General features: G+C 43.4%; 1 protein-coding gene across 3 annotated transcripts; it reads right to left on the bottom strand.

Annotated features, from left to right (window-relative positions):
- Positions 1–139: 139 nt before the first annotated feature.
- On the bottom strand, positions 140–18681 carry LOC118402356 (UDP-N-acetylglucosamine transporter-like). 3 transcript variants are annotated; one of them, XM_035800507.2, is made up of 8 exons: positions 18084–18681; positions 8800–9076; positions 8448–8602; positions 8175–8297; positions 7706–7880; positions 4579–4697; positions 2653–2786; positions 140–2275 (listed from the first exon to the last, which is right to left on the bottom strand). In XM_035800507.2, the coding sequence occupies exons 2-8, from the start codon at positions 9008–9010 to the stop codon at positions 2182–2184; spliced, it is 1011 nt and encodes a 336-aa protein (XP_035656400.1). In that variant the 5' UTR covers positions 9011–9076; positions 18084–18681; the 3' UTR covers positions 140–2181. The 3 variants fall into 3 exon arrangements, with proteins under 3 accessions (XP_035656400.1, XP_035656399.1, XP_052333199.1); XM_035800506.2 differs by lacking the exon at positions 18084–18681 and adding an exon at positions 13461–13621; XM_052477239.1 differs by lacking the exon at positions 18084–18681 and adding an exon at positions 13187–13360.
- Positions 18682–19003: the final 322 nt, after the last annotated feature.

Genomic DNA, 19003 nt, shown 5'->3' with positions numbered 1-19003 from the left:
CCAGGATTGCCTTCATTAGGGCACACCACAGCCAAATGTTTTTCCAACACACAACGCATTTCTTATTGGACGGGTTCGGGCAGTCTGTCCCTGTTTCCGCCCATTTTGTTCCATTCAGTGCCTCATGAATATGACCCAGTTGTTGAGAAACATCAAACAATTTATTACCTCTTTACTCATCAAACAATCCTGCTTTGGGATTTCATACCTAGATGAAACAACGTCCACAATACAAGCTCTTTCAATATACAAAACATCGGTTTAAACCCTTATTTTACATTTGATCACTTAATTTATTCATTTTATCTTGCACAACAGGCCATTTTTGAATAAAAACATCAGCAACTGGATGTGTAATTCTTTGGATCTGAATGGCCGGACAATGAGCAGCAAGTTTAAAGCATTCCTTCCTTTAATCTTTTTCTTCCTTGTCCCCAATAAAAGGACATCCAGTATCTCTACAGTCATTGGTCTCAACCCCTCCCCTCTGCAGTAAATGTGCTACAACCCAACGTTCCCACTAGGTGGAGCTGTCACTCAAAAACAAATGAGGGGCGGTAAACCTGTGAGGCATTACATTCATTTAAATGTCCTCCCCCTTACTGACCATCAGTACCCCTAAAATACATTCATACTACAAATTCCCATTCCACTACTCCCCAAATACATGATCAAATATATTTTTTAAATAGAGCATTAAAAAAACAGTAACGTTGGCAGTGAATTCTTGGATTCGTCGATGAATTCTCGTTGTTCCCTGTAAAATCCATTTTCCTATGATTCCGTGCTTTGGTGAGTTTGGCTCTATCACCCCTGAGGTGAGAGGTCACATGTGAGCATAACCCTTCATATGCCCTGCATAGGCATCATAGTGTCTTCAGCTCCATGACGTGTGTGTGTGTGTGTGTGTGTGTGTGTGTGTGTGTGTGTGTGTGTGTGTGTGTGTGACGTGAATACAAGTGTGAACTGTGGAGGAGTCACATTCATGAGCCTGTTCGATCAAGAACTTGATGGCGTCACTATGGGAGAGTGTGGTTGCATTACTAACCCCATGCAACGTAAAGCGCTTCGAATTTCAATAAAGAGCTTTAGAAATGCTATGACCTCCATCTTGACTACTAGTACCAGTATTGGACAACCAAAACCTTGTTTTGAAACCAGGCGACTCCCACCTGTTGTTGTGTACATGAAACATCTTACGACTCCTTCCGCCTAGACTCCTTTCCCTGGAGTTCTGCTCCTCCTTGACTACGCGGACCTGCTCAGTAAGCTCTGAGTGATTATTGCTTTTCGAGGTCGTTTTGGTTTCAGATTTTCAAAGAAAAATTCAAAAAAAAAAAAAAAAAAAGACATTAAATGCACTATGCATTACATCGAATCAAATGTTATTGGTTGCATACAGATATTTAGCAGGTATGTTATCTGGGTTGAATGCTGGAACACAGAATATTAAAAAATAAAAAATAAAATAAAAAAGTCCTATGATGGTAGTGACTGCACATTATTGCTTATTAACTATCAGTTATTCACATGACTTTAATAAAATATTTTAGTTGTGTATATTGCATTTGTTTTATTTGATGACTTTATTATTTCATTCTAAGTCATCATCTCATCTCTATAGAGCTGCTGCCTACGCTCTCTGACAAATCTCTATTTTGTAGATCTTCAAAGTAAATAAGGCATGCTTTTATGACCACTAAAATACCAATACCTCACGAAGCAACTACTCTCGGATGTATGCACTCTTGATCACTCATCCCTCTGTCTCTTACGTTGCTGGCGTAAAAAGAAACAGACCAGAAAACTAGCCGCGCAATGAATTATGGTCTTTGTAGTTAATTATCACGTTTTCTGCACTAAACTATGAAGAACATTGGCCTGTTGGAAACTACAATTCCTTACTACATCGCACAGTTCTGCCACGGTCTTATTTATCTCTATAGAAACTGCAGCGCATTGTGTGTATTGAGCAAAGAAATAAAAAATAAAATGGAATGAAATGAAATTCAAATAATTGAACTAAGGTCGGTCAATTAGTTGTTTTAAAACTGAAAAATAACCCGACATTTTGGTTAATTGCTCAGCACCACTTCTTGGCAACATATTCCTCCCTCCATCTTGCTCCGTGTGTCTCTTCTTTGGGGTTCCTGGGCTGTGGGGTGGTGGAGGGGAGACCCTCTATACTTTGCTGTGGTTGATGGCAGGCCTCTTGCCCTCATAGCCATAGAGGAAGGTGGCAGCAATGACCAGCATTGCTCCCAGGAAAAACACACTGGGAGAGAGAGAAAGAAGACGTTGTTAGAGCTATGGGCAGAGATGCATAATCAGGGCGTTTTCACATATGAATTCAGCTTCCTGGTGCGGATGCCTTGAAGGACTGCTGGTACTCTGGTCCTGGAAATTGGGCAGGGACAGGGATCGGTTTAGGCCAGGATTTGTTTGCGTTTCAAATATGCTTCATAGCACAGATCAGGGTATCAAATGCTCCAGGATCTAGAAAATACAGGTATGTGTGAAAATGTCCTTGATTTGTATCGTTTCTTCTTCTCATTATTATTATCTATATTTTACCCCTGAAGTCTGTGGAGACGTGAACCTTTAGTCCAATATGGACCTGGCCAAATGATTTATGAAAGTGTGTTTGTGTACCTGGTAGGGTCAAAGTCCTTCAAGCAGAAGTAGGATATGAGTGTCGACAGGATGATGGAGAGTGACGTGGCGAAGCCCTTCAGGATGTTGTCTGCATACTTAATGACTGCTGCTATGACCAACCCGCCCAGAGCCTGGAAACACACAAAAGGACATGGGGTTTGATGGAAGACACAATACACACAACCAGTCACACATAAAAATACACACAAATACATAGGCGTTCATACATGAACACACATACACTTACTTTGCCTCTCTTTCTCATTTACTCTTGCTTTCTCTCTCACACACACACAAGTGTGCACACACACCTAGAGTGAATAGTCAGAATAGGCAGAGTAAAGGTTGTTAAGGTATTTTTTATAAGGAGGTTCACTTCCTTTTACGCTGGCTTACCTCAGTTTACAGTAAATCAGGTTTGTATGGGCTACGTCAGGGGTCGGCAACGTAAGGCAAGCGTGCCAGCCTTGGCACGCGACGGTATTTGCCCTGGCACACCAAGGCTTGGCAAGCAACCCCACAAAATTAAAACAGTGGTATAGATATTTTTTCCTCACTTATTTTTGCCAGTTTATTTTTTTAACTGGAGAAAATATTTGAAATTGAATGCAATGGTTTTGATATTGCATTGGTATTCACTGCAATGTAGTAGTTCCCAAGGTATGTAATTCCTGATTAGCCAATGGGCTTTCATGATTTTGCAGGAGTTTCATATTATTAGTTCAAGGCAAGACGACCCACCTCGCCTCTCCGGCCAAATTCAAATCCCAAGGCAGCGCTGAAGATGAGATTAATTTTCACATTGCTAGCAACTAGCAAGCCTTCTTTAGTTATTTTGAAAAGTTCAGGGCACAAAATGTCATCAGCAAAGAAAAATATATTGCTTCTTGGACAAAGGAATATGGATTTGTTGCACTGAAGGACCGGTCTGTTGTAAAACTTGTTTGTTGGGCATTAAGTGTGTTCCCCATCCTTTTGAAACGAGACATGAGGAAAAACGTCAAGGTTGAGGGGGACAAGGCAGAAGGAATCACAAGGGCGTTGTCCAGGTATGAAAAGCAAAGCAGTGTGTTTACAAATCTACATGCAGTCAAAAATCAAGCGCTCTAGCGACTCCTAGTGGTGGGCTGGGCGCTTGCAGGCTGACCCCAGGCATCAGTTGAACTGTGTTTCCTCCGACACATTGTTGTGGCTGGCTTTCGGGTTAAGCGGGCGGGTATTAAGAATCACGGTTTGGGGGGTCATGTTTCAGAGAACATATGACTCGATCTTCGCCTCCTGAGCCATTTGGGGAGTTTTTTGTTGTTATATTAAATAGATGCACCTGTGATTAGTGTGGCTCTTGATGAGAGTGTAGATGTGAATGACATTCCACGTCTGACAGTTGTTGCAAGACACTGTGACTCTGAGCAGGTACGTGAGGAGCTGCTTTGTCTTAAACCCATGCATGGTACTACTGAAGGAGAAGACGTAGCAAGAGCCTTCACCGATCATTTTGAGAGAGGTTGTCGATATTAAAAACACATTCGCTATTACAACTGATGGTGCCCCCGCTATGGTGGGGAAACAAAGGATTCGCAAAGCTGATTGAAGAGAAGATTGGCCACCCCGTGGTTAAATGCCACTGCGTCACTCACCAAGAGAATCTGTGTTCCAAGATTAAGTCCGTGGAGCTAAAGGACAGCGCGCCTCTGTTCAGCAAGCTATGGAATTCTTCCATTATTCGGGCAATTAGATATTCAAGAGACACAATTAGTTGTAATGCACATATGAAAATCATAACTGGCACGCAGATCGTTAGAAATTTGTAGGATAAATTGGCAAATTGGCACTCCACACAAAAAAAGATTGTCGACCCCTGGCCTACGTTATAATTAAATGTATGCGCTTTTTGAAACTATAACTTAAGCATATTTACAGTACCTGCAGGGCTACAACGGTCCAGGTGAGTGAGTTGTAGCCTTGGAACACTCCGGACTCCCTCACTCTCTCTCCGTCGTACACAAACACTCCAATAAGACCAAATACCAGACCAAACAAACCTAGGAGAGGGAGGGAGAACAAATCAACGTTTATTTGTCACATGCACAGGATACTTTATTTGCATTTATTTATATAACCTTTACTTAACTAGGTAAGTCAGTTAAGAACAAATTCTTATTTACAATGACGGCCTACCAAAAGGCCTCCTGCGGGGACGGGGGATTAAAAATACATGAAATAAAAAATATAGGACAAAACACACATCATGACAAGAGAGACAACACAACACTACATAAAGAGAGACCTAAGACGACAGCATGAGGCCGCAAAACATGACAACACAGCATGGTAGCAACACAACATGACAACAACATGGCAGCAACACAACATTGTAGCAGCACAAAAACATGGTACAAACATTACTGGGCAAAGTCCACAGCACAAAGGTCAAGAAGGTAGAGACACCAATACATCATACAAAGCAGCCACCACTGTCAGTAAGAGCGTCCATGATTGAGTCTTTGAATGAAGAGATAAAACTGTCCAGTTTGAGTGTTTGTTGCAGCTCGTTCCAGTCACTAGCTGCAGTGAATTGAAAAGAGGAGCAACCCAGGAATGTGTGTGCTTTGGGGACCTTTACAGAATGTGACTGGCAGAACGGGTGTTGTATGTGGAGGATGAGGGTTGCAGTAGATGTCTCAGATAGGGAGGAGTGAGGCCTAAGAGGGTTTTATAAATAAGCATCAACCAGTGGGTCTTGCGACAGGTATACAGAGATGACCAAAAACACACTTTTATAGATGCACAATCGAGAGCATACTGTTGGGCTGTATCACCGCCTGGTACGGCAACTGCTCCGCCCACAACCGTAAGGCTCTCCAGAGGGTAGTGAGGTCTGCACAATGCATCACCGGGGGCAAACTACCTGCCCTCCGGGACACCTACACCACCCGATGTCACAGGAAGGCCATAAAGATCATCAAGGACAACAACCACCCGAGCCACTGCCTGTTCACCCCGCTATCATCCACAAGGTGAGGTCAGTACAGGTGCATCAAAGCTGGGACCGAGAGACTGAAAAATAGCTTCTATCTCAAGGCCATCAGACTGTTAGACAGCCGTCACGAACATTGAGTGGCTGCTGCCAACATACTGACTCAAATCTCTAGCCACTTTAATAATAAAAAATTGTATGTAATAAATGTATCACGAGTCACTTTATATAATGTTTACATACCCTACATTACTCATCTCATATGTATATACTGTACTCTATACCATCTACTGCATCTTGCCTATGCCGTTCGGCCATCGCTCATCCATATATTTATATGTACATACTCTTATACATTCCTTTACACTTGTGTGTATAAGGTAGTTGTTGTGAAATTGTTAGATCACTTGTTAGATATTACTGCATGGTCGGAACTAGAAGCACAAGCATTTCGCTACACTCACATTAACATCTGCTAACCATGTGTATGTGACCAATAACATTAGATTTGACCAGTTTACAGAGGAGTGTAGAGTGCAGCGCCGTGTCCTATAAGGAGCGTTGGTGGCTAATCTGATGGCCGAATGGTAAAGAACATCTAGCTGTTCGAGAGCATCCTTACCTGCCAATCTATAAATTATGTCTCCGTAATCTAGCATGGGTAGGAAGGTCATCTGAATCAGGGTTAGTTTGGCAGCTTGGGTGAAAGAGGAGCAATTACTATAGAGGAAACCAAGTCGAGATTTAACTTTAGCCTGCAGCTTTGATATGTGCTGAGAGAAAGACAGTGTACCGTCTAGCCATACTCCCAAGTACTTGTATGAGGTGACTACCTCAAGCTCTAAACCCTCAGAGGGAGCAATAACACCTGTGGGAAGAGGGGAATTCTTTTTATCAAACCACATGACCTTTGTTTTGGAGGTGTTCAGAACAAGGTTAATGGCAGAGAAAGCTTGTTGGACACTAAGAAAGCTTTGTTGTAGAGCATTTAACACAAAATCCAGGGAGTGGCCAGCTGAGTATAAGACTGTATCATCTGCATATAAATGGAGAGCTTCCTACTGCCTGAGCTATGTTGTTGATATAAATTGAGAAGAGCGTGGGGCCTAGGATTGAGCCTTGGGCTACTCCCTTGGTGACAGGCAGTGGCTGAGACAGCAGATGTTCTGACTTTATACACTGCACTCATTGAGAGAGGTAGTTAGCAAACCAGGCCAAAGTCCTCTCAGAGACACCAATACTCCTTAGCCGGCGCACAAGAATGGAATGGTCTACCGTATCAAAAGCTTTGGCCAAGTCAATAAAAATAGCAGCACAATTTTGCTTAGAATCAAGGGCAATGGTGACATCATTGAGGACCTTTAAAGTTGCAGTGACACATCCATAATCTGAGCGGAAACCAGATTGCATACCCGAGAGGTTACTATCGACATCAAGAAAGCCAGTCAGTTGATTATTGACAAGTTTTTCCAACACTTTTGACATACAGGGCAAAATAGAAATAGGCCTATAACATTTAGGATCAGCTTGATCTTCCCCTTTAAATAAAGGACGAACTGGAGATAGGCTTTGCGATGATAGGAGCAGCAACCTTAAAGGGTCTAAATCATCTGACCAAGATGCAGCAGGTGAAGAACAGTACAGTGAAATGCTTACTTGCAAGCTCTTACTCAACAATGCAGTATTCAATATAAAAAAACGATATCGAAAAGTGTCTTAAAAAGAGCATAGAATCAATAATACTAAGTCAGGTAAAATACAAACAAGAAAAAAATGAGAATATACACTATATACAAGGTCAATACCAGTACCAATATCAATGTGCAAGGATACTGGTGATAGTTGAGGTAGTTATAGTATGTAGATGTAATCAGAGGTAGAAGTGACTGAGCAGCAGGATAAATATTATAAATAGTATCAGCTGTGTATATGGTGATTGTGTGTGTGTGTGTGTGTGTGTGTGTGTGTGCGCGAGCGCACAAGGACACACACACACACACACACACACACACACACACACACACACACACACACACACACACACACACACACACAGATTTCAGTGATGCTGACCTAACTGGATGTTGCGGACCCATACACTCTGTTTAGTTTCTTTGAGGATCTTCTCAAAGTAGACTCCAGCGAAGCCACTGGAGAAGCAGGCTATTAGTACGGCTATCACACCGACTAACTGGGAGCCTGCAGACAGAGGCTTCGAAGATGGCCCACCCAGAGACTCTGTAGGCCACTGTGGAGACAAACACACAGTACATCAACAACATTCAGTATGTCACATCCACAAACAAGGATGCGCATGTGGAGTATGGTTGCAAAATCCTGGAAACCTTTCATGGAGATCGTGTTACCACTGATTTATGCAAATGATTCGGAAAAACCTGTGAACCTGTGAAAAGTTTAGACTTCTGCCTCCCTAATGTGAATACTTGACTAATCTGACAAAAACACATCCAAACAGACCAACCAATTAGATTTGGTATGAATGAGAAGTTATTGACTTGTGGGGTGTGTTTAATCTTGTCACCTGTACGAGAGCGATACCAGTCATGAGGATGAGCAGAGATAGCCACTGGTAGAGCCCCAGTCTCTTCCCGAGCATGGACACTGAGAACAGGGCCGTGGTCAGGATTTTCAGCTGGTACGTCACCTGGTTGGGGACAATATCGATTTAAATTCCTGCCAGTCAAAACTGGTCAAGAAATGCAGTGTGGAGTCCCTCAGGGCGCCATTCTTGGTCCACTTTTGTTCCCCTTATACATGTTGCTACACACAAGCGCGCACACGTCACGTCTCTCACCTGGTAGGTAGCAGCATCCAGGTTGGACAGGGCGACATAAAGCAGGTTGTTCTGTAGTGTGTAGATGCCTGATGGGATGGCCAGCTTCAACGTCTCCATGGGCTTGTTGAGAATCTCTTCATTCAGCACACGATTCAATGCCCGAACACTGAAGCCTGACAGGAAGAGAAACAGAGATTTAACACCCATACACTGAATCCTAAGAACGAGATAGATAGACAAAGAGACTGTAGCATAGATCCTATAGATAGACAAAGAGACTGTATTTTCTGTGTTGTCATTGTTTATCCATTCACTGTGTCACAGACAGAAAGCCAGGCGGCCGGACAGCCAGATCGATCACTATACCCACTGTGGTCGTAGAAGACGAGCAGCAGGCAGGTGAGGATCTTGAGCAGCTCGGCCGAAACCACGGCTGAGGAGGCTAGGTAGCGCGGCCCCTCGCCCAGCAGCGTGCGCGAGTACCTCATGGTGAGCACCAACGAGGTGGTCTGCAGCACCAGCACTCCCAGGGACACGTACTTCAGCCGCGACTGGGACTGGGAGGCTGAGGGCAACGACATGGAGACGTGGCAGGACGACTCCTCAGAGCCAGGGGGCGAGGTCAGGGGGGACAACCCTGGGTTAGGCTGTGGGAGAGATGGACAGTGAGACAGGCTGTGGGACACACATACAGGACAGTGAGGACACAGGCTGGGTTAGGCTGGAAGGCGGCTATTTAACACACGCGATCCCTTGGTAATTATAAATAAAAGTTCTGAATTTTCATAGCATTTCGAAAAGATTTTGTTAACGCATGACCAAAAATCTAATTTATGTTATAGTGAGTTTAAGGCAGTTGGGTGGAATACTATGAAGCTGTGTTGTTCGTTTCGATAAGTGCTACCTACCAACTGATTGATTTGACTCGGTATGGTTTATGCATCAATATCCAATGAAAAATGTTGCTGAGAAGTCAAGCTGCCAAATACATATTCGCAGGGAACATTGTTCATCAACCCAAATTGCACAATCACTTGTATTTAGGCCTTACACAGTAAACATATGCATTAACGGTGGAGGAGTCTAACCCACAAGAAACATGGTGAACACCAAAAAAATAAGAAATGGAGGACAGACTGTCCTGGGTGCCAGACTGTTTCTCCTCTTTTTTCCAACTCCTTATGGAATTGTCATGCTATGTTTGGCTTGACGATGACAACAGAGTAGGCAAAACACAAACAGACCACATGCATACTTGAAATACCAGTATGCATGGCATGCCAACTCAAACATGCATACAGTAAGTACTATAACAATCAGTCTCATCTGTGTACAGTGGTTCAAAAGCCCCAAAAAGACAAACAGTCATTCAACTATTAACTACTGAGAGTTAGAACTTAATTATATAAATACAATGATAGACTTCGGGGCAATTCCACGGAAACAGAATGACACACTGAGACTCAAGATTTTTTTTTTTTTTACGAGAAATGTATGCCAAACAAGAACCGTTGATAGCAAAGTTAAACCATACAACTGCCCATTTTACACAAACACATTTACAAAAAAAAAAAACAATGCAGATGTGAAGTTTGGTAACAGAATGACGGTCAAATCTCCCTCAGTTTTTTACGTGACCATGTTTTCCCAAAAACTCTTAAATATCTACTCCAAATTAAGATTGAAAATATGTCTCACAGATCACAGTACAGCATATTTCAGTACAGTACAGTGCTGTCCAAAATTAAGAAACGGATGTCTATGATTGGTTCAGAGTTGGACTGATAAAATGTCAACTTTTCCTTTGTCAGTTGGTGCTCAGTGGGTGAGAGGGGTGGTTACATAAAACAAAGGGGGGGCCTCATGGGTAGGTGTCAATAAGAGCCATGGGTAGGTGTCAATAAGAGCCATGGGTAGGTGTCAATAAGAGCCATGGGTAGCTATCAATAAGAGCCACGGGTAGGTGTCAATAAGAGCCACGGGTAGGTGTCAATAAGAGCCAAGGGTAGGTGTCAATAAGAGCCATGGGTAGATGTCAATAAGAGCCATGGGTAGGTGTCAATAAAAGCCACGGGTAGGTGTCAATAAGAGCCATGGGTAGGTGTCAATAAGAGCCATGGGTAGATGTCAATAAGAGCCATGGGTAGGTGTCAATAAAAGCCACGGGTAGGTGTCAATAAGAGCCACGGGTAGGTGTCAATAAGAGCCATGGGTAGGTGTCAATAAGAGCCATGGGTAGGTGTCAATAAGAGCCATGGGTAGGTGTCAATAAGAGCCATGGGTAGGTGTCAATAAGAGCCATGGGTAGGTGTCAATAAGAGCCACGGGTAGGTGTCAATAAGAGCCACGGGTAGGTGTCAATAAGAGCCACGGGTAGGTGTCAATAAGAGCCACGGGTAGGTGTCAATAAGAGCCACGGGTAGGTGTCAATAAGAGCCACGGGTAGGTGTCAATAAGAGCCACGGGTGGGTGTCAATAAGAGCCATGGGTGGGTGTCAATAAGAGCCATGGGTAGGTGTCAATAAGAGCCATGGGTAGGTGTCAATAAGAGCCACGGGTAGGTGTCAATAAGAGCCACGGGTAGGTGTCAATAAGAGCCACGGGTAGGTGTCAATAAGAGCCACGGGTAGGTGTCAATAAGAGCCACGGGTAGGTGTCAATAAGAGCCACGGGTAGGTGTCAATAAGAGTCATGGGTAGGTGTCAATAAGAGCCATGGGTAGGTGTCAATAAGAGCCATGGGTAGGTGTCAATAAGAGCCATGGGTAGGTGTCAATAAGAGCCGGGAGAGGTGACATTAACTGGGGAAAGAGAAGAGAGAAAGGGGGAGGGGTTGTCCAGACTCACACTCTTGCTTTGACCACCACATAACAGAAAGAGAACAGTTATGAGCTGGACATAACAGTAATACAATGGAAGGGAGGACAGTAGCAAGTGACCAAAGGCGATTTGTGATTACCATGAATTCCCATTGTAGCCAATTCAGTCATTCTGTTACCGATTTCTTGGTCATTCTGTTATTACAAGTTTTAAATCACTTCATAGATCATAAACCAAATGATCAGTAAAAATACCATAACTATTTGGTAGGTCTACCTTTATATGTTACTTGTTTGAACTTTTCTTTATCCTCCCTGAAAAAAATCCAAAAATGATGTGGGTTTTTGGTAACAGACAACAAGGCAAAATCTCTCAAACCTATAGAAGACAAATAAGGGCCCTGGTACAATGGTGACGCTGGGGGAGTGGTGTCAGGAAAATGACATCTCCATCAACGTCAAGTTTGGACACACCTACTCGTTCAACGGTTTATCTTTATTTTTACTATGTTCTACATTGTAGAATAATAGTGAAGACATCAAAACGATGAAATAACACATATTGTATCATGTAGTAACCAAAAAATGTGTTAAACATATCCAAATATATTTGGGATTTTAGATTCTTCAAGTAGCCACCCTTTGCCTTCATGACAGCTTTGCACAATCTTGGCATTCTCTCAACCAGCTTCATCAGTTAATCACCTGGAATGAATTTCAATTAACAGGTGTGCCTTGTCAAAAGTTAATTTATGGAATTTATTTCCTTCTTAATGTGTTTGAGCCAAATCAGCTATGGAACCATATGCAGCGGTCTAACACACTACCCAAACTGGACGTGTCGCGTGCGCAAGCGCTGCAAAATAAATGTGCACATACATGTTATTCAATCATTGCACCCACACTGCTTGTGCACGCCAACGAGCATCTGCGTTGCCAGGCGCTAAAATAGAAGTTGCTTCTATTTGTGACACCAAACGCGATACAAGTCCTGCCTCTCTCTCCCCATCGGCTTTTAGAAAAATCCTGGAAGGAGGAGAGATGACTAGAAACGATTCGGTTAACCGTTTTATATATCCCATGATAAATTAGCTAGCAACAGCAAGCTAGCTAGCTAAATTGCCATACATGTTTAATGCTTTTCAACCTGTCCACAAATTAATATAATTGGTTCAGTGTTTGTTTTGATATTTCAACCTGCGTGTCGTGATCGCATTTGGTGTGGGGGGGACAGAATCAAGTTGCCGGTTTGGGCATGGTGTTAAGACACTGCATCGGAGTGCAAACTGCATTGCTACAGATGCTGGTTCGAGACCCGTGCCGGCCACGACCGGGAGACCCAAAAAGCGACGCACAATTGGCCCAGCGTCGTCCGAGTTAGGGGAGGGTTTGGCCGGCAGGGATGTCCTTGTCCTATCGCGCTGTAGCGACTCCTGTGACAGTGAATTAAATAGTTTCTTTGTCACCTTGCTAGGTAGACATCTAGCTGTGGCCATCTGGCTACGATCAACAAGGGCTTTCTACAAAATAGCAACATTAGCACAGCTAGCTAACATTTGTGATGGGGGGGGGGGGAGAAAAAAAAACCTATACAGTTACATATCAGGATATTATTTTTGACGATATATCGAATGGACAATACCAAATATTATTTCTGCGCTAGTTGGCAGTACATGAACCAAAAGTTCAGTATGTTTCCTTCATAGCTTGTTCTCAATCTCAATCTTGGCTCTCGCTTATCCCTCTGCAGCAGACATTTGGTGAGCAATGTATGGAACATCGAATCGCAATAAAAACACAGTATTGAACCGCAATACATATAGTATCATAATAATATCATATTGTTCAGTCCCTGATAATTCTCTGCAATAGCTAATATTGGAATCCAGAACATAAGCAACACACACAGACTTGCATCGCCAAACAAAGGTACTACCACCTTCTGGTTTGGAGTATTCTAACACGGCTGAGTGGCTGACGACTTCAGGTCTTTGCTGTGTGAACACAGAAGAGTACTGTCGGCAGGCAAATGTTTGACAATCCGACCGGTGTGTCTTGAGCTATAACTTGTCCCACAAAAAAACTCCCCAAACCTTTCCTGAGCAACTCATAACCTTAGGCTACGGTTGGCCTCACCTAGGAACATCCACTCCTGAGCTAATAACCCTCCGTCAACCCCCTTCCCCACCCCCAATCAATAAAACAAGACAAACCATAGAAGGACGGCTGAGGAGGCAACGTGGCTCCTGGAGGTAAAGTCAGCTGCGTCACCTTGGCCAGCTAGAGAAGAGATTTGAGCAGAGGAGAGAGAGGCAGGCTGCCACTCCTTCCCATGTGCTTAGCGCTCGGTGACTGGTGAGCCGGATGGGAGAAGGATATTCAGTGGTGTTGCAAGAGCTATGTCAAAATCCTGTAAGGGCAGGGCCCCAGTCGTGGACTGTAAGTTGTTTACGCATGCTGACTGGGCCAGCTGTAAGCACACTCACAGGCAGGCACTGTTTTTAACTCTGTTACCCATAGTCCTAGTTTATTTCAGGCTCCCCTGTCTCAACCCACCACTACAATGTCACCAACCAAGATTGTCAGGCGTTGGGTTTCTTTTGAGTGCATTCAGGGAACTTAATTTCAAGGGCAAAAATGTGATGCTCTGATGAAGGTCGACCGACCGAAAGCTTAGCAACCATTTGTGCACGGGGGCATTGTCATGCTGAAACAGGAAAGGGCCTTCCCAAAACTTGCCACAAAGTTGGAATCACAGATCATCTAGAATGTCATTGTATGCTGTAGAGTTATGTCCCCTTCACTGGAGCTAAGGGGCCTAGCCTGAACCATGAAACCATTATTCCTAGCTGGAACCCCAGACCATTATTCCTTCTCCACCAAACTTTACAGTTGGCACTATGCATTTGGGAAGGTAGCATTCTCCTGGCATCCGCCAATCCCAGATTCAGCCGTTGGACTGCCAGATGGTGAAGCGTGATTCATCACTCCAGAGAACATATTTCTCTGCTCCGGAGGAGTCCAACGATGGCAAGTTTTACACCACACCAACCAATGCTTGGCATTGCGCATGGTGATCTTAGGCTTGTGTGCAGCTCCTCGGCCATGAAAATCAATTTCATGGAGCTCCCGACGAACAGTTCTTGTGCTGACGTTGCTTCCAGAGCCAATTTGGAACTCGGTAGTGAGTGTTGCAACCGAGGACATACGATTTTCACACGCTACGCTCTTCAGCACTCGGTGGCCACGTTCTGTGAGCTTGTGTGGCCTACCACTTCATGGCTGAGCCGTTGGTGATCCTAGACGTTTCCACAATACCAGCCCTTACAGTTGACCGGGGCAGATCTAGCAGGGCAGCAATTTGAAGAACTGACGTGATGGAAAGGTGGCATCCTATGCCGGTGCCACGTTGAAAAAGTCAATGAGCTCTTCAGTACGGGCCATTCTACTGCCAATGTTTGACTATGGAGATTGCATGGCTGTGTGCCCAATTTTTTACACTCGTGAGCAACTAATATGAAGGCATATCCACATACCTTTGGCCATGTAGTGTATATGCAAACGATGGAAATGAGTGCTCAACTATTTGTAAAGTCTCACCCTCACTCTCAGTAAGCCCAGTTGTGTAGGCTAAGTAATCTCCAGTTTAACTGCACACAACAGCCACTGGAACTTCATCTGGGAGAGAAACAGCAATTTCAGAAGTAAATATTAGTTAGGTCTACTTTGTAGCATAAAATGGAAAATAAATGTGTACATGCTCTAATACTAGTGAGTAGGTAACGTAGGTGCAGAGAGCAAGTCGGGCTAACGGTGAGAGAGCAGAGTGGTGACGAGGCAACAACACAGTGGCCTCATTATGTAGACACTCTCCAGCTGCTGCTAGTGGGGAGTGGCCACATAATCCCTCTCTGTGTGTGTATACCGGGAAGGGGAGGGGAAGGGGTGTAGGGATGTCAAAGCACTGGGTTGCAAGAAAGCCGACCTTCACACACGCATATGCATACACAGTCATCTTAACACACACACACACCACTCTGCCTTCTTAAGAACCAGACCTGGGTTCAAATACTGTATTCATTCATTTCAAACATTTTGAAGTACAGTGCATTCGGAAAATATTCAGACCCCTTGACTTTTTACACATTTTGTTACGTTACAGCCTTTTCTAAAATGGATTTAAAAATATAGATTTCAACAACCTACACAATACCCTATAATGACAAAGCAAAAACAGGTTTTTAGACATTTTTGCAAATGTATAAACTGAAATATCACATTTACATAACTATTTAGGTCTGCAGGTGGTTAGAGCATTGGGTCAGTAAGTGAAAGGTTGCTAGATCGAATCCCTGAGTTGACAAGGTAAAAATCTGTCGTTCTGCCCCTAAACAAGGCAGTTAACCCACTGTTCCTAGGCCGTCACTGTAAATAAGAATTTCTTAACTGACTTGCCTGGTTAAATAAAAAAATTCAGACCCTTTTCTCAATACTTTGCTGAAGCACCTTTGGCAGCGATTACAGCCTAGAGTCCTATTCGGTTTGACGCTACAAGTTTGGCACACCTGTATTTGGGGAGATTCTCCCATTCTCCTCTGTGGATCCTCTCATGCTCTGTCAGGATGGATGGGGAACGTCGTTGCACAGCTATTTTCAGGTCCGGGCTCTGGCTCGGCCACTCAAGGACATTCAGAGACTTGCCCCAAAGCCACTCCTGCGTTGTCTTGGCTGTGTGCTTAGGGTTGTTGTCCTGTTGGAAGGTGAACCTTCACCCCAGTCTGAGATCCTGAGCGCTCTGGAGTTGTTTTTCATCAAGGGTCTCTCTGTACTTTGCTCCGTTCATCTTTCCCTTGATCCCAGTCCCTACCGCTGAAAAACATCCCCACAGCATGATGCTGCCACCACCATGCTTCACCAGACCAGGGAATTGTGTTTCCTATGGTCTGGGAGTCCTTTCGCCATTTACTGAGGAGTGGCTTCTGTCTGGCCACTCTTCCATAAAGGCCTGATTGGTGGAGTGCTGCAGAGATGGTTGCCTCCATCTCCACAGAGGATCTCTGGAGCTCTGTCAGAGTGACCTTCGGGTTCTTGGTCACCTCCCTGACCAAGGTCCTTCTCCCCCAATTTCTCAGTTAGGCCGGGCAGACAGCTCTAGGAAGAGTCTTGGTGGTTCCAAACTTCTTACACTTATTAAGAATGATGGAGTGCCTTTCCAAATCATGTCCAATCAACTGAATTTACTACAGGTGGACTTCAATCACGTTGTAGAAACATCTCAAGGATGATCAGTGGAAACAGGATACATCTGAGCTCAATTTTGAGTGTCATAGCAAAGGGTCTGAATACTTATGTAAATAAGGTATTTCTGTTTATTTTTAATACATTTGTAAAAATGTCTAAAAACCTGTTTTCGGTTTGTCATTATGGAGTATTGTGTGTAGATTGATGAGGAAAAACATTTATTTAATCAATTTTAGGATAAGGCTGTAACCTAACAAAATGTTGAAAAGGGGAAGGGGTCTGAATACTTTCCTAATGCACTGTAAGTATTTAGATATTTAATGTGATTGAAATCTTGTACCTTATTATTATTTGGAATTACATTTGTCGTACACCATTTAAAGCTGGAACCCTTAAAGAAAAATTCCACCCCAAAACTATTAGTCCATTGTTGACGTAGTTCAAAAATGTTTTGCTTGTCAGCAATCAAGTTGTCATGATATGTAACTTTCAAAATAGAGAAATCATTCCCGTATGATACATTTTGCGTCATGTGATGCAAAAAGCTTCATACAGGGATGACTGTATTTTGAAAGTAAAGGCAGGGGAGAGCAACTGCGCCCTCACCACGAAGATTTTGACGTTGAAGGCAGTCCGCGGTACTGCAGGCATTGTTCCATAAAACAGGATGCCCCATTATCGTGAATGGGGAAATGGTGATCTTCATGGTCAATATTCTTGGATATAAAACAAATCATCAAACACAATCATGGTAACAATAATTGCTTCTATTTCACCAGATGTATGTCCTTGAACCGATCACTTTAAAATCACACACAGACTAAGTTAGTCATTGTAAATAACAATTTGTTCTTAACGGACTTGCCAAGTTAAACAAAGGTTAAATAAAACTACGTTAAAAGAATAATTTAGTTGCTAATGGCAGCCCTTCAGTACCTCAGTCGGCCAACTTGAGATGCTCAATGAGAGGGGGAGCACTGAGCTGGCCTGCCACATAACTTCCTATAACTAGAACTGCGCATGTGATGATTCCAAAAACTTCTCCATATAACAAGATGGTGACCTGCTAAAATGACACTTCCTGATCTTCAAATGGGCCACTGAGTATCCCGATAGGAAACAATTGGGTGACTTCATCGATGGCTTCATACATTTGAATTTTTTTTTTTACAGTCTATGAGTAAAGGCGAGACACCTCCCGTTGGCGGCATTCAGTTTCATTCTCTATGCTAAAACTCACAATTTTTGCTCACTCCTACCAATTGATGCATTGACATCAGTCTTTATTATGGCAATTCAAGATGGCGCTACCCATACCTGTTTCTATTCCCCTTTTAAGTCCCATCAGGTAGCCTGATTTTAGATGTGTCCATGTAAACAGGGTTATTATGGAAATCGTCCTTCTTGCAAAGCATGTAAACGTTTCAAACCAACTATGATATTAATCTGACTAACCACAATAATCGTGTTACTGTGTGCATGTAACCGTACTCATGTTGCAGATACAACAGTAGGCTTCTTGCTGGCGTGCGAATCTTGACATATACACACGTGTTGAGAATGACAGTAAACACTTGAATAGAGTCGCAACATACCTGTAGTAGGAGAGGTGAGCAGGGGGAGATACTTATGATGACGACAATTTATTCAAATAACTCTCTCTCTCACTGTCCCACTCTTCCGACTGGTCTAACAGACTTCTGGCAGAATTAAATAGTCTAAATGGCAGAGATGCTGATGTCAAGACGTTCATTCCAGGAATGTGGGGTTTCTTTCTCAGTATTTCTCTTTGCACATCTGGCTGAAACCTTCCTCCACAAACCATCAACATGTTTCAGTTCCCTCATCCGTTTTTCAGGGGAAACGTAAAGTCGGTTGAAAATACTTTATCCTAAAAAAATATTTTAAAAAGCGACACCAGAGTGGTATACTGCGAAACGAGCTAGATGTACTCAGGCTTTTATGAAGCTATCCGGCTTCAGTTAGCGTCACATTCCAGGTCAGGCTTCATCCGTTCTACGATGGTGAATATTGCTTGTCCGCAAACTCTAGCAGGGGACACACCCTTTTCGCGCTATTTCGCCCGTTGTTGGGCAATGTTAAAAGTCATATGGTGGACGTAGATTTCAACGCGCACACGGTTATACTAGTGATGTGCTGTACGCGAGTGACTCGTTCTTTTTGAACGAGTCTCTTTACTGACTCAAGAGGCATGATTCGTTTTTTTCAGAGTGACTCGTTCATTTCAGTCATCTGTTTGACCAGCTGGCTGACCGCAATTACATGGAGTGTCTGAAAGTGTGTGTGTGTGTGTGTGGGGGGGTCACAAGTGTCCCATTGGAAACATCAAGGTGCGGTCTATCTTGGGTCAGTTGTAAACGTCTATGGTGGTGGGGATAGTGCCAGGTTTCCTCTAGACGTGACTCAATCTTGGTTTCATCAGTTCAAACCTGGTTTCATCAGACCAGAGGATATTGTTTCTCATGGTCTGAGAATCATTTAGCCTCTGGTCACT

The sequence above is a fragment of the Oncorhynchus keta genome, chromosome 23 (assembly GCF_023373465.1).
Source record: "Oncorhynchus keta strain PuntledgeMale-10-30-2019 chromosome 23, Oket_V2, whole genome shotgun sequence".
Taxonomy (NCBI): Eukaryota; Metazoa; Chordata; class Actinopteri; order Salmoniformes; family Salmonidae; genus Oncorhynchus; species Oncorhynchus keta.
Note: the sequence above shows the minus strand (reverse complement) of the source record. Positions and strands in the feature narration are given on the sequence as shown.

Bases quoted from the DNA above. Each gene is read 5' to 3' on its own strand.
- LOC118402356 (XM_035800506.2), bottom strand. The intron at 8,603-8,799 runs GTGGGTATAGTG...TCTTCCTGTCAG, and splicing joins GCTCGTCTTCTACGACCACA to GCTTCAGTGTTCGGGCATTG. The intron at 7,881-8,174 runs GTGACAAGATTA...TTGTCTCCACAG, and splicing joins CTGGTATCGCTCTCGTACAG to TGGCCTACAGAGTCTCTGGG.